This window comes from Liolophura sinensis, chromosome 13 (genome assembly GCF_032854445.1).
Source record: "Liolophura sinensis isolate JHLJ2023 chromosome 13, CUHK_Ljap_v2, whole genome shotgun sequence".
Classification (NCBI taxonomy): Eukaryota; Metazoa; Mollusca; class Polyplacophora; order Chitonida; family Chitonidae; genus Liolophura; species Liolophura sinensis.
The window spans coordinates 1,773,111-1,789,797 of NC_088307.1; the positions used below are offsets into that span (position 1 = coordinate 1,773,111).

Here is a 16,687-nt window from a genome sequence, read left to right on the forward strand (position 1 = left end):
TTACCCCTGGAAAATATCTCACAGATAATATGTGCCAAATTTGGGGCCTGTATGTTGAGCGGTGTTGGAGAAATCCTGCTCACAAAGTCCGTGAAAAAAATAATTATAAGAAGAGAAAACAGAACGAATACATTAGGTATCCCGTTCTGGAGAACGGAATCCCTAAATATAGCCCAACCACCATTACCTGCATAAAAGTTAACACAATTCAAACTGCAAAAATGCAGCACATTTCTCGGTGTTGATTTATTAAGCAGATTACAAGCATAAGTTTGCTCAAAGTTTCCCCGTTTTACATGTGCGAGAAAAAGCTGGCTATGTGCAAACGAGCGCACGCGATACACTATATGTACAATGTTTAGTTACTAAAATTGAAAGGTTTGTGGTATCCATTGATTTAAGCACAGGGCTTCAGGAGTTGGAAGAAAGTTTTGTTCTAGACAGACGCCTTCCTCTTTCCGTTTAGGGTCAAGGGCTATTGAGGAATTAAAATAAAACAGTCGACATTGTTTCGCAATGTGCTTCTCCTCGTCACACAAAACTGGTGAAATTAGTTCACTGTAAATATTTCACTCCCTACAAAAACAGCACAAGGAATTCCAGGTCTCATGTTACAAACACGAAGTCTCAAAAGGAGTTCGTTTCAAAACTCAGAATTACAAAAAATGGAAGCACTTAGAATATGGTTGGCGTCTATTCCCTAAGGCTCCCATTTTTAGAGACCTCAAAATGTTGAATTCAGCAGAGGCTAAACTTTGGTCCCGGATTTCCATCACCCGGATGGGTTAGTTAGCCTTAATGGCCGAGGCAAGTCTCTCCCAGAAGAGCGCCTCGCCGTACCTGTTGTTCGTCATCTCCATGTACGTCTGGTTGTGAATGACGTCTACAATATCAGCGGAAAGTTGACTGGTCGGTATTTTCTCTGTCAGAACCATCACCAGTACGTCTCTGCCGCTATGAATCGCCTCCATCCGAGCCATGTTCATCTCGTACACACACCATTTGCTCTTCAGGAATTTTCGAGAGAGGAAGACCACGGTTTTCCTGCTGTTCTGTATGGCGTGTAGAATGTTATCAGTAACATAGAGTCCAGGTATGAAATCTCTCTTGTCTACACAGAGTTTTAAGCCAGCGTCCCTTTCCAGACGGGGAATAACCTGTTCACGGATGAAGGTTCGATCCGAGTCTTCATAAGACACAAAAATGTCGTAACTAAAGGGATTCTCTTCGGCGGTGTCCAGTCTCTGGTAACCCGTTCTCTTTCGCCAGTTAGTCGCCATGTAGAACAGATAACGTAGTTTCCAGCGATGTCGGCGGACGATTCCAAGTAGCGCCATTATCAGGAACAAAGCCACACCTGCGCATAATCCACCAGTTAGAACAGTGTAAGATCGACAGTGCCGCTGAAGATGATTCAGAATGGATGTGCTGCCTGACAAAGATAACACTGTGCCATTTTCCAGAGTACAGGAAGTGGAATTTAAATTGCGGATGTCAATTTTGGTTTGTGTTAACCACTCTATGAAATACTCCGTTTTACAGGTGCACTGAAGTTTGTTCCCATGGATGTCAATTTGGATGGGGGAGAATTGGTGGATAGTATCAAGATCTCTACATAATGACAGAGGGAGAGCTTTTAGTTTGTTGTTGGATAAATCTAGATTCCTAAGTTTGACTAGACCGGAAATGTTCGCTTTCCAGTTCGAAAGGTAATTTCCGGACAAGTTCAGATAAGTGAGGTTTGTTAGTCTTGAGAACAAGTTGCGCCCAACCGTTTCAAGTTGATTGTGGTTTATGTCCAGGCGATTTAGTTTAGTGAGATTATGAAACGTGTTCTCGCTAAAGTCTTTTCCGAGTCTGTTGTTTCCGATGAGCAATGTTTCCAGATTTGTCGCATAGGCGAAAAACGTCTCTGAAACTTCGTAGCAATTATTGCCCGTTAGATCAAGATGAAGAAGTGTCTCTGAACCTTCGACGGGACCTATCCATTTGTCCAAAAGGTTGTCAGCGACATTCAAATGGCTGAGGCTTGAATTGATGAGTTTAAAATACGGGATGGTCATACGCAGTTTGTACATATCACTGACGTTCACCAGCCATAAATTTGGAGGAACAATTATGCCAAAATCCACGTGATTTCCTGTTGTGTTTTTGGTTCTCGAAGTGTTGAGGCGAATTTTACGCAATTCTGGCGATGTTTCGTTAAATTCAATTTTACGATCTGCCTTGGGCGTTCTACCGAACGCTCCACTAGAAAATACTGTCTGGTAACTCGCATCGAATTCAGTGAAACTTTTCAACCGTGAAAGGTGAAACAATTGCCTTATGTTTGTCTGTATATTGTTCCATGACACGCGGAGCACTTTGATTGATAACGGCAAAAGCAGAAGTACATCTTCCTCCAGTTGGCCAATGGTGTTGTTTTCTGCGTGCAATTCCTCAAGGTTCGTGTTCTTGATGTACTGTACGTCCTCCTTCTTAACAACAGTCATATATGATTTTGCATGAACCCATTGCATCACGATTTTCCGAATTGTAGAGTTCTGGAGACCATAGAAGCTGATTCCCACTCCTTTAATCTCCAGCTTCTTATTGTAGCTGTAGTCAATAGTGTCGATGTTTGGCAAATATGTGAAAGCCTCTTTGTGGACCCACCTCAGATCACAGTGGCTTAGCAATAAATTCTTCAAAGGAACATCACAGAAGTTGACAAATGTATCTTTAGATATGGACCTAAATGAAGATGTCCAAGAAAGGTCTAATGTTTGAAGTGATGTCATATTGCGAACGCCTTCTCCAAATGTCTTGTTCGACAATCCATTGATTAGAAGCGTCTCCAGTGAAGAGAGTTTACCCAAGGCAACATCCGGGTATTGAATCTCGGGGTCATCAACGTATAAGTTAGACTTTAAACTTAACAAAACAAGACCCTTAAGAGAGTCGAATACGTCGTCAGGAAACGTTTTGTTGGACATCTTGAAGGGATTTCCGTCCAGACGCAGTGTTCTCAGTTGATGTAATCCGTCAAACGCTCCTGACCCCAAATAGGATAGGTTGTTGTATGAGATGTCCAGTGATTGTAGATAGTGGTAGCTCATAAAAACACCATTTGGAAGAGTTTCAATCTTATTATAGCTGAGAAGTAACTCGGTGACATTCTGGGGGATGTTTTTAGGTACAAATGTTAGATTTCTGTGCGAACAGTCTATAATGACATCATCACCTAACGATACAGCACAAAGGCATGGAAAGGTACCAGTCAAATAACACAGTGGATTTAGTGTCATGCTTACATACTTGGTGCCGATACTTTTGGTTTTCCTGAACTCATTCCAGTTTTTGCCATCGTTGTGGAGATCTGTGGTTTTTCTCTGACTCCGCGCATAACTCACTGGTAGGTTGCCCGAGTGGCTGGCTAAAACGTTTATTGTTGCTAAGACGCTAACTACGAGCGCCAAGATCGACGTAGCTGCCAGTGAAGTAAATTGTGTCTTTGCATACATCCTTATTTCATCAGGAGACAGAGGAAAACACACTTTATCTGATCTTTGCCTGAAAACAAACAAAAAAAAGAAATTATAAACACATTTGAACTAAACTTTAACTTCATTTAATACCTAAGATAATGTCTGTGTCCAAAACCTTTTGTTTTGTTTTAATGTGATTGTATAATAAATATGTCAACACAGCATTTTCGGTCATTCTAGACAAGTAAAGACAATTAAGATTGGAATTTTGCAAGACAGGCTTGAAACCATAAACATGATTTCGTCTCACAACGTCGATGTGACTGCATGTGACTGGGTCGATCTGGCTGCAGTATATTTAGCACAGTTAAGGCATGGTTTGCAGAGAGGTGAAAATGAACCGTTGACATTTTGAGGGCCTTTATGTCGAAATAGATATTCGTATACCAGCCGTCAAGCAATAAGGCCGTTCTGGAGTCGGGTGAATTGCTTTAGTATGTGGTCGAACCCGGGGCTAGGGGTTGTATACTTATCTTCTTGAATTAAATCGCCACTTTACGTATATGAACAGCCGCAATCAAAGCACAACTGAGAAAAATATTTGTTATCGACAACTTATATTCTAGCATGGTACACGGTTTGAATCTATGCATGGAAACAGACATAATTATGCCAGCCATTAACCAATAAGGAAGTTCCGGGTGAATAATCGCAAGGCTTAATACTGATTTAACTCGGTCGCCTAGAACATACCAACGTACTGTTGCAGGTTTCTCTGTCCATAAAGATTTTTCATAGAATTCCGATCAGCAATAATAAACTTGATGCGGAAGGATGGGTGCATGGGTGATGGGGCATTCGACGTTTCCCAAGAGTAGATGTAGTCTATCTACGTCAAAGCGAAACCAAATATGGCGGAACAATCGGAGGATAAGTTTGATGGGGCGCTCCAAACGCTTCAGTGCGGTCAATTAAAGTATAGCGATGTTGTAGGACTAGACAATTGTAAGGCTAGCCCTAGAATTGTGCTATCTAGAAGGCCGCTATCATCCAGACTAATGAGGAGCGTAACAATAGAAATACTAGTAACAGTCTGTTTCTTTTAGCCAGTCGTCTAAGCTGTCTATAAGATCAGCTGTACTCGCCACCAAAATTACCTATTGTTAGTGAGACGTAACACCACAAGCTCTACACATTGATATCTTGAACTTCCATATTATTGCAAAGAAACTGCAGTTAGAATACTTTTCCTATTTCATATGCTTGTTTGGACAAGAAGAATTATTACTAGGATTATCACCTCTCAGTGTATTTTCCTATACCATCCTATGTTATCTTTCACCGGCATCCTCTGGTAGCCATTGCCGCGGACAAGTAAAGTGCCCAGATATGCGCTATCCCGAATCTACTGATTATTTACGGGTATTTATTTGATTGGATATCCCTCCGAACGGGAACTCCGAAGCATTGTGCCTGTATAGATTGGACCAGAAGGGGCACTGGAAAATCGGTCAGTTCTGGAGTTTGGAGAACAAGGAAAGAAGAGTTTGGAGATTTAACTGGACACGCTTGACATTCCAAATTGACACAATAGAAGTGATGTTTTTAATACCAGCGTTATACGCCTGACAGACCAAATTATTTACAAGGTTTAGATTTTACCGATCCCATAAATGTTTAAGTCCCCTCCCTCCGCTTATGCTGGCTTCCTCTCCGGCTGTACGTGGGAAGGTCTGCCAGCAACCTGCGGATGGTCGTGGGTTTTCCCCGGTTTCCACCCACCATAATGCTGGCCGCCGTCGTATAAGTGAAATATTCTTGAGTACGGCGTAAACCAACAATCCAAAAAAAAAAAATCTTTTTATCCCCCTTTCCTCGACATGGATACTATGTAGGAGGTGCATATTTGGGTTGCGCTGCACCAATTATTTCCAGAGTGTTGCCTTATATAAACACAGAGTTAACACTTGCAGATAGTGAATGCTTGAGTTCTTCATTATCGCAGCCTGTTTGCACTGGCTCGTCTATTTTCTTGAATTTGCTGAATTGGGTCATCATACTTTCATATATAGGTGGGCACTACAACACCACACCTTCCATGCGGCACGTCGCACCATCGGGGATTTAACTGAGAGATAGATGGGCCAATTCGTGCTGAGTGCTGAACACATGGTAACGCGACATGGTCTCAGAAGTGCTGGATGTGATGTAGAATTCACGTTCAGGGGAGATAACCGTAGAAACGTACATCACGTCTCTCCATCCATATTTGTGCAACTTATACCTGTTCCAGGCAAGTTAGACGTTTCCAATGGAGATCGTGAACAGACTGGAGATTTCAACGCCAGTAAAGGAATTATGAGGTACCCTCGCGGGTAGACAGAGAGACATCTCATTATATATGTGGAGCTCTGTTACCGTGTATCGAGGAGGGTGCCATGGAAGTTTACGACGGTTTGCCATTTTCGGACAATGAAGGTCGAAGTGACATTGACGCTGTTCTTAGAAAACTCGAGGAATTTTGCGTTGGAGAAGCGCACGAGGCTTATGAAGCCTACAGGTTCAAGAAACGTTGTCAGGAATCGTTTGAGACAATTGACTCGTACCTTGCCACTCTGAGAAAACTGACACAAATGTGCAATTTTGGCCAGATGGAGGATAGAATGCTAAGTGATCGTACAGTTGTTGGTGTGAGAGACAAACTTCTAGAAGACAGAAAACTCACACTGGCACGATGTGTAAAAATCAGCAGAGCCTAGGAATCTTCTAGGAGTCAGGCTAAGACAATGTCTGGACGCGCCACTGAAGCCGTCGCCGACGTTAGCCGACTAAATAGTAATCAGCCCAAAGGACAGCAACGAACCAGGAAGCAAAACTACAAGTCAGTGAGGAGGACTTGTCATGGAAGGTGGAAGGCAACCACATAGCTACGACAAATGTCCATCACAGGACGCCAAGTGTAATAAATGCCGCAAACGGGGACATTTCGCTGTCCCTTGCCCTACTTCACGTCCATTCCGTGCAGTTGAGGAAGATGAGAGTATAGCATTGCTGGGCCTGTAAGTGATGAGAACACTGATCTGTGGAATGTTAAAGTGAAAGTACATGTATGTGACTGTGTCGATTTGGATGATTTCATAGTCACTGTTGCAGACGTCAAACCCTTCTCCCTGTCTGAAAATGAAACTTAACAATTCGCTGAAGAAGTTATTTGGTCCTGGTGGAAAAGAGCTTTCCGTATTAGGACATTTCACTGCAAAACTGACCACGTCAAAACATTCAACCACGCAGACTTTTTACGTAGCACAATGTCTACAGCAACCTTGTTAGGCCGGCCTGCAATTACCGAGCTTGAAATACTCCGGCGTGTGAATCCGGTTGTCACTTAAAACACAGGTGACAAAACACAGAGAACGTTACCCAAAGCTGTGTTCTGGGTATTTTGAAGTTGAAAGACTCGACTTGCTTAAGACGCGGTTCCTTTCGCCATAATGTCACCAAGACGCCTTGCATTACCATTAATGACACAGTGCAAATGGAACATTTGCGTGTCGTTAGACCCATTAAATAGCCAACACCTTTGTGTGCACCGATGGCACTCGTACCAAAGGCTAGCTGACAAACGAGAATGTGCGTGGATCTCACCGAGTTGAACAAGAGTGTTCTTCGAGAGTACTTTCCACTTCCCTCAACAGACCAATTACTGGTACAGCTGTCAAGAGCAACTGTTTTCTCCAAATTGAACTGTAATAGTGGATTTTACCAAGTTCTTGATGAATCATCACGGTCTTTGATGATATTCATAACTCCATTTGGGAGATATTGCTTCCAACGCCTCTGCTTTGGCATTTCCAGTGGCCCGGAAGGGTTTTACACGATCATGTCCCCGCTCGGAGATGGTATTACTGGACTTTTTTGTGACATAGATGATGTTCTCATATCAGGAAAAGACAATGAACAACATGACGACAGGTTTCAGACAGTTCTACGGAAACTAAAAGATGCATGAGTCACCCTTAATGACAAGTGTGTCTTTTCACGACCAGAATGAGCTTTTCCAGGACTTTTCTGCAGAAGGTGTCGCTGTAGACCCTAAAAAAGTTGCAGCGATCGAGAATTTTCCCAGACCAACAACCGTGACGGAAGTCCGTCGATTGTTAGGAATGGCCGACCGTGTTGGAAAATTTATCCCTACTTTATCAGAGAAAACAAAGCCTTTGCGGGAGTTACTTGTGAAAGAGAACCACTGGACTTGGAGTGAACCACAGAAGAAAGCTTTCACTCAGATCAGAAAGGATGTCAGTTCAGCTCTAGTGCAAACAAACCAACAAAGGTGTCTTGTAACCTGTCATCGTACGGATTGGGTGCTGTACTTTTTTACAAGGATAAAAATAAATGCAGACTTGTAAACGCATCCTGATATATGACGGCCACAGAGCAAAGATTCGCCCATGTGGAAAAAGAAGCTTTAGCAGGGACGTGTGCGTGTTAGAAATTTGTTGACTTTCTTGTTGGACTAAAAAGCTTTTTGATAGAAACTAGTCACAAGCCATTGCTGGCCCTGTTGAAAAACAAGCTGTTGGATACTCTGCCGCCCAGAATCTAACGCTTCAGGACGAGGTTGATGAGATATACCTAGGAAGTTCAACACGCTACAGGTAAGAACCTCACTACTGCCGATAGATTGTCTCGAGCACCAGTTACTGTACCAGACAAGCAGACATGTAAATGGTTAAGTAGTAACAAATTACACGTTCTCTAGCACAATATCTTAAGCAGAATTGGGTTAAAAAAGGGCTGATTTTGGATTTGATTTGATTGAATTGGTGTATTTTTACTCAAGAATATTTCACTTATACGACGGCGACCAGCAATATGTTGGGAGGAAACTGGGCAGAGCCCGGGAAACCCACGACCATCCGCAGGCTGTTGTTAGACCTTCCCACATGCGGCCGGAGAGAAAACCAGCATGAGCTGGACTTGAACTCACAGCGACAACATTCGTAAGAGGCTCCCAGGCCATTACGCTGCGCAAACGCGTTAAACAAATGAGCCACGGAGGCCCCCGCTGATATTGGAAGTCTTATCTTGCAAATATTTCGTGTTGATGTATACCTTGCAGATAGTCTTTGCTGATGTATACCTTGCAGATAGTCCCTGTTGATGTATACTTCGGAGATAGTCTATGCTGATGTATACCTTGCAGATAATCTGTGCTGATGTATAGCTTGCAGATAGTCCGTGCTGGTGTGTACCTTGCAGATAGTCTGTGGTGATGTTGCAAACAGTCTGTGTTGATGTATACCTTGAAGATAGTCCGGGTTGGTGTATACGTTGCAAGTAGTCCGTCCTGGTGTATACCTTGCAGATAGTCCGTGTTAATGTATACCTTGCAGATAGTCCGTTCTGACGTATACGTATGTCGCCCTCTTATAGCAGTTGGACATGAGAACTTGGGAATACGTATGCTATTTACACTTTCTGTCCCTGCTTACCCATGGACGTCTGTGTACAACTAAACCAGGCAACACAGTTGTAAATACTGTATATATCATACTTCCGGCTTCATTCGAGCCTCTTCTTTTGTTCCAGGAATTTGTTTGCCTCATGTCCCCCATCCCCCCCCCCTCCGACCCAGCCATAATTCATAATTATATGATAATGTACAGAACCATTATTTTTGCTCTCAGCCTAGATAATATATGCTTTCTCACGAGATTTTAAATTACCGCGTGCTTTTGTCTATTCAGATTACTTGCTGGTCCGGATCTTAGTTTGCAAGATCGAAAGTTCGGGCAAGATCTTTTTTTTAACTTAGTGACACATACCATTACAGTCCTTTGTAATTCAATACGCGAAAACGCAGTGTTTTCGTTCCAGTACCAATGCTTGTACTTCTTTGGTCCGTATACCCATAGTTGATGGATCACCTACAGGGTGAACACCCTACTCAAGACTTGTTTTCGTTTACGGCAAAAAGGTCAGTGGACAAAGCAAACTGGTGCACCAGCTTTGCTAGCAGTTAACAAAACCCTTCGCCATGCATGCAGCTGACAAACCACCTGACATAAAGCTCCAGACGAATCCTGGCTAGAGCTAGATTGGAACATACGACCTGATTGGCAAAGAGCGAAATTTAGGCTTTAGACCAAACAGTCACAAGAGTAACCAGTCACAGTTTCCGCCTTGCAGTACTGTCATACGACCGTGGCGTGACATATTCATGATGGGACTATCGTGGAGTGACGCCCTCTTTATGGTAACATTGTCGTGACACGACACCATCGTGACCTGACGCCACCATGACGTGATGCTGTCGTGATGTGACACGTACTGTCGTGACGTGACTCGTGACACCCTCGCGAGGTACGTGACACCATCGTGAAGGGACACATACCGGTGATATGACATACTCGTCATTGGACACCATTGTGACGTGACACAATCGTGACGTTACACCGTCATCACGTGATGATGTCGTGATGGGACACCAGCGTGACGAGACACTGTCGTGACATGACACATGTATCCTCGTGGTGTGACACCATTGTGAAAGCACACCGTCATCACGTGATACCGTCGTGGTGTGACAGTGTCGGGAAGTGACATTGTCGTGGCGGTATATTGTGATAAACGCCAATAAAATAAATACATGATTAAACCGATAACAAAAGTTAACATATATACTCTGAATTGTCCATATATCATATATTGGGGAAATTCATAGCGTGCAGGCGTGACAGTGGAACGTTATAACAACCACCACCACCATCATCATCATTATCATCATCATCATCATCATCATTATCATTATCAGTATAATTAGTATTATTATGTATGTTTTTGTAATTAAACTGAATCTATTGTCATTGGTAACAGCTTTTTTAATGTGGCTGCCATAATGATTATGTGCTCGACCTGAAAGCTGTCACAAAAGCTTAACCGTTAACAACTGATTTCATTGGCCATAGCAAGTAAAAATCTGCAGTCTTACAGCCTTCAATAAGATCGTGTCAAGATCATAATCAGAATATGTTGAGGTGCCCTACGCAAATAACCAGACCGCATTAACTTTTCTGGAAGTCATACAAATGAGGCTACTTACAAAAGCTACTTCCTTATTCCCAGGAATCACTTGGCAGGAAATTACTTGAAAAACATGAATATTAATGGAACTCGTAACTACGGACGTAGGTTTGTTGTTGACAAACGTATCCAACAACGCCTCGAGAACAGTATTTAGCAGCAGTGACATTAGCAATGACGCAAGTCATGGAAATTATGGGAGAAAGCGACGCCAAAATTACATCGCTGGGAAATTACCTGAAAATGACAATGGAAAAGCTGTGTGAGAAGGATAAATGGAAGGGAAAATATCATAATGAAACTGGAAAGCTAACCATAGAAGTTCAAAACCTAAATTCAGATCTACGTAAAACAAGGACTGAACTGAACTGAACGAACTCAAAGTAAACTGTGAGATATCGCTCGACAGAGCGGAGCAGTACAGCAGGCGAGACTGTTTGAGAACTAACACACATTGCTTGATAATGAGAGTACGGTAGATGTAGAATTGGCCAATCCGCAAATATAAACATTTCGAAAAATGACACATCAAGGTCACACTTTATTGGCAGAGAGAGGAATCAAGCCATTGTCAAATTTGCCACATATCGTAAGAGAACTGAACTGCTATCTGCACGAAAAGTGTTTCGAAATACCCCTCCTCTTTCATCTATTTTTGTGAATGAAGATCTGACAAAGCGTTGTTCTGCCCTGTATAAATCCCTGCTTAGCTTGAAAAAGCAAGGCAATCTGCATAGTGTGTGGTCATACGATCGAAATATCTTTTTCCGTATGTCTGAAAATATTGAAAAGAAACAGGTGCTTAGCGAATCTGAACTCCCTGTCATACGTAATGCCTAAATAGACACCTTACTACAGGCGACTATACATGTGTATGTTTAGCCTGCTCAGATATGGTAAACTACATGCAAGTATAGCTCTATTTTAAGAGCAGGCATCCTAATGTGTCTTCAGGTCAGGATCATCAAAACCCAATGTAAATACCACACCTGTCAGATTTATCAATTTCCTTTATCAACTTTTGATGAACATCAGTTTCTTCTCTCTAGGTTCTCTCTGCAGGAATTGATGGTCTAATTTAATCTGTGAGTTTTATTTGTGTTTAATTTTAGATCCTCATAGTAAATTGACCCTCCCTTTGTTATGCCATACTTTAGGTATTGACCTAACTCATGCTGTGTATAGTATTATGTTTTTATTTTGTGTCACTTTGTTTTGTAAGGGAACAATAAGTTGGATCATTTAGGTTAATTTCACCAAGAAATAATGGTATTTTGGATCAACAGTTACAGTTACATTTAATAATCTGGAAAAAGTACATTATGTGTTTGTCTGAGGAAATGGGTATTTACGTGAAAGTTTCGTGCATGTGCTTTCACTCGCTATCTCTTTGTTTATTACCGGTACATCATGGATAACATAAGTCTGTTCAGAGTGGTAATTGGGGCATGGCATAATTACATGTGTTATAAAGTGAGTTTACATCTTCGAAAATTATTTACAATAATTGAAGAATGCCAATTATATTCCTGGGAATTGAATCCCTTACTGGTATATTTATTTTTTCTGTTCTGAGTACATTATGCAATCTGCATTACTCGTTAGTTATACATATGGCAATCTTAATGAGGTGTGGTGATGTACATAGAAACCCAGGACCCCCAAATCAGCACAATTTATCTTGTTGACATTTTAAGTCCCAGAGTTTATTTGCCCAAAGTGATGATCAGCGGTCGTCTTATTTTAATTTAGATGAAATGTCCATTGTATTATCAAATTAATATAATTATGATGTCATATGTGTGAGCGAAACCTGGCTCAGTGGTGATATTCCTGATGATACTGTTAATCTAGATGGGTATTGTATAGAAAGAAAGGGCAGAGACAGACACGGAGGAAGGGTGGCAATTTATTGCAAGGAATCTCTTAATATTACTTTGGTAGAGCGTCCGCTTCGGGACTGGTAGATCCAGGATAAATCCTTGATCGAGTCACACCTAAGACTTTAAAAGAGGAAGTTGTAACTTCCTCGCTTGGCGTTCAGCATGAAGGGGATAGTGCAACGACTGGTTGACCCGTATCAGTATAATGGCTCGGGCGGTGCGGCTTACTTGCTTTCGGTAAGTCGTCTCAGTGAAGCAGCACTAAAATAAAAGAGCGGTGAAAATCCGTCCTGCAACAAGGAGGCACATTACACGTACATGCACCCTAAGGATTCCTTCGTCGTCATATGACTGAAAAACTCTTGAGTTCGACGTTAAACCCCAAGCACTCACTCACTCACTTAATATTACTAGACGTAAGGATTTAGAGAATGGTGGATAATGGTGGAACAGAATAACGAAAGCTGATTGCATCATGTTACCGCCCACCTAAACAACCGGCTCATTTACGTGAGCTTTTCTTAAGTAATCTGGAAGAAAATTTAACTTTAGTCTTAACAGAAAATCTCGATGCCATGTTAATAATGGGTGATTTTAATGATGGATGTCTACACTGGGAATATATGAGCGAATTGAAAATGAGCCTTTATGATATGGTAGCTGGGAAAAATCTTTTTTAACTAATTAATGAACCCACTCGATATACTGATGATGATGCTTATGTATTGGACTTAATTATAACGGATTGTTTTTGTTATGTAATTGCCTACGGAGTTGCGTCACCAATGGCTAATCTCGACCATTGTACTATTTATTGTACTATAAACATCTTATGTAAAGATAAACCAAACGCTTTTGTAAGACATGTGTGGGACTTTAAATGGCCGATTGGTATGGTCTGCGCAATCTTCTCTCTGTTACACCATTTGATGCTGTTGGTAATATTTTCTCTCATGTGAATGACAAATTATTTGTCTGGAACAGTTTGTTTTTGTCATGTTGCAATGAATGTGTTCCGAATAAGAAAGTCACTATTAGACCAGGTGACAAGCCTTGGATTACCAACGATGCTCGGTATCAGATACGAGTGAGGAATCGTTGTTTCAAAAAATACAAACTTACTAAGTCCGATGGGATAAGTTTCGAAATTACATATCTAGAAGGGAGGCCAATAATGCTAAACGTCAAGCAATACTGCGTTACTCGACTTATATAAAAGGTAAACTCTCCAAGCCCCAGCTGGATACAGAAACATACTGGTCGATAATGAAATCTCTACTAGGATCGAAAGCAAAACCGCCTATTCTTCTTCTTGATGTCAATGGCAAAAGCGTGTCAAATGGCAGTGAAAAGGCGAATGAATTCTGTAAATTTTTCGCATCTCATTTGGCCCCTCACTACACATTACCTGTCTTACCACCTTTTACGTATGTTACAGAATCATGTCTCAGTTGTGTACACACATGTGAAAATGAGATTAAACATTTGTTTGAGACTCTGAATACAAGGAAAGCCTCAGGTACTGATTGTATAAACAACTTCAGGCTTAAAATTTCTGCTGATTGTATTGCAGCTTCCGTAAAGAATCTTTTTAATTATTCCTGTCTTTCCAGCAGCATGGAGGCTCTCTCAAGTCTGCCCTGTATTTAAAAAAGGTGATAGACATGACGTTTCTAATTATCGACCAGTGTCCCTTCAACCCTCTCTTTCTAAGGTCTTGGTGAAGGTCGTGTATAAACATCTGTATGAGTGTTGTATGTCAAATAATCTTTTCATACCACAGAACTCTGGAGTTAAACGTTGGGATTCGACTGTATGCCAGCTTACAAAAATTGTTTATGACATATACAAAAGTCTTGACAGTGGAAATGACACCTGTTTACTATTTTTAGATGTCAGTAAGGCATTTGATAAAGTCTGGCATGATGGTCTCCTGTTTAAGTTAGAGCAGTTGGGTATTGAAGATCCTCTACTTGCAAGGTTAAAAGATTATTTGCGTGACAGAAAAATTAAGGTTTGCCTGAACGAGCCCGAAACTCATCCAATATATGCTGGTGTCCCACAAGGCTCTGTATTGGGTCCACTTCTCTTCTTAATTTTTGTCAATGATATTAGTATGGATATTGAATGTAAAATTAACATATTGCAGATAACACATCCTTGTCTGAAGAAATTTTAGATTTAGCAACATCTGAGGCTAAACTTAATCGTGATCTTGAACGTCTATCCAATTGGGCTAGTCAATGGCTTGCGTCATTTAATGCCACCAAAACTGTTTATCTCTTAATATCATTGAAAAATAATCCCTCACATCCAAGATTGTATTTAGAATGCGTAGATGTGAAGAGCGATCCGTCCCATAAACATCTCTGCATTCTGCAACACTATGGTAAAAGGAATGAGCATGTAAGAGCTATAGTTAAGAAAAGGAATATGAAATTGAGTATTGTTAGTCGGGTCAGGCGAGCACAATATCCAACCCATTGGAAAATGTCCAAGGCCGAGCAGCATTGTTATGTACTGGAGGCTTACGTCGGCCTTCATATCAATCTCTTTTAATTGAACTACAATGGGAACCCTTATACAGTCGGCGTAGATCCAAGCGCATTCTGTTTTTTCATAAAATCGACAATGGGCTCTCTCCTCCATACCAAAAGACCTTACTATCTCAAAGATATAATAGCAAAACAAATGCCTACAATCTTAGAAATAGACATCAATTTCGATTATATAAATGCCGAACTCAGATTTTCTCTTCTTCCTTCTTTCCCAAGACTACCAAGAATGGAATTCATTGCCTGTTCACATCCAAAACTCCTCATTGGAAACAGTTAAGAACTTTTTGTACTCTCAAGACAGTATTAACCGTGATCTAACATCTGTGTATAATTCATTTGACACCTTTCCCTCTATTGTGCTCTGTAGAATGAGAATGGGACTGAGCGCTCTTCACGGTGACCTCTTTAAATATAATATTATCGACGATCAGTCATGTATCAAATGTAAATATAAAAGAACCTGAACTAAGCGTGAATAGTAATCAATTGATCTTAAAATCTGTACATGCCCATGTAGATTTACCATTCAAGCCCAGCAGTAATATGATTTGATTTTGATCTTTCTTTGTTCCCATCACTTTATTCTGTACATGTACATGTAATTTATTCTCCTTGTTGTCTGTGTTATTTTATGTATATACGTTGATTTTATTGTTGAGAAGATCCCCTCGTGGCTATAGAGCTGTGGGAAATCCTTAATAAACAAATAAAGAATTAGGCCTACAATTACAATTACGAAGCAGCACCTATTGTGTAGATTAGAAAACCAAGAGCTCTTCCTAACCAAGCGGGAACTGAATTCTGCAGATAAAATAAAAACAAAAAGCATTTTAATGATGAATATCAGGTGAGTAGCTTCACAAGGATTCTGCCTATCGTCGGTTACCGTAAGGTGTTTCTTTAGGACTCCGTCATTATCCACCACGATCGAGAGAATCTTTCCGTTACAACAACAACAACACAAAAAAGCGGTTGTCCCTCTGTGCTGCGATGTTATCGGTCAGATAGAATGGCATGTAACGTGCTAAATGTGCGTACCGATGTATTTTCAGAGAGTCGTTTATGGTACAAGTGTCACACGTTATCCATCTCCTAAATCAAAGTCATCAGATCTTACGAGTTGGATTTATTTTGAATGGAAAGGACAAAATTTACTCTCTGGCTGGCACGACACGAGTTCAACCATGTTTTAACTTAACACTGTGACTAGTACTCATTTTCATTATTTGTTTTTGCTCTGAATTTTTTTCCCTCAAATGTCTCCAAATATAAATTTTTGATTCTGAAAAAAAATGGGAGAGGAAGCTGAGAATTTGGATATGCTTTATTCAAACTAACTAGCTAGACTTTTTTCCGGGGCAATTTGCCATGCCATTCAATTTGCCACCCTGCCCCTAAAAATACCTATCCCCTTGATCCCTGTCCTAAATTCCATCGTGTGGTTTTAGGGCGATATTGTGTTCTGACATGTTGCTTTTGGTAGACCTTTCATAGTACCGCAGTATTTAGGAATTCACCCAGTTTCAGAGATAGTCTCCTGGCCCTAAAAATATCTGTGCCCTGTGCCCTGCCCTAAATTTCTTCATGGTGTGTTTTTAAAATGATAATTTTATGGGTACATTCTATTCAATAAAAAATAAACCGCAGCATCAGGTGCCAACATGTTCTTATTCTTAAACCTTTCATAGTGACA

General features: G+C 41.0%; 1 protein-coding gene across 1 annotated transcript; it reads right to left on the bottom strand.

The window, feature by feature from the left end:
• Positions 1-694: 694 nt before the first annotated feature.
• Positions 695-3,545, bottom strand: LOC135480381 (toll-like receptor 4). The gene has a single exon (XM_064760209.1). The coding sequence runs from the start codon at positions 3,501-3,503 to the stop codon at positions 786-788; it is 2,718 nt and encodes a 905-aa protein (XP_064616279.1). The 5' UTR covers positions 3,504-3,545; the 3' UTR covers positions 695-785.
• Between the last annotated feature and the right edge of the window lie 13,142 nt (positions 3,546-16,687).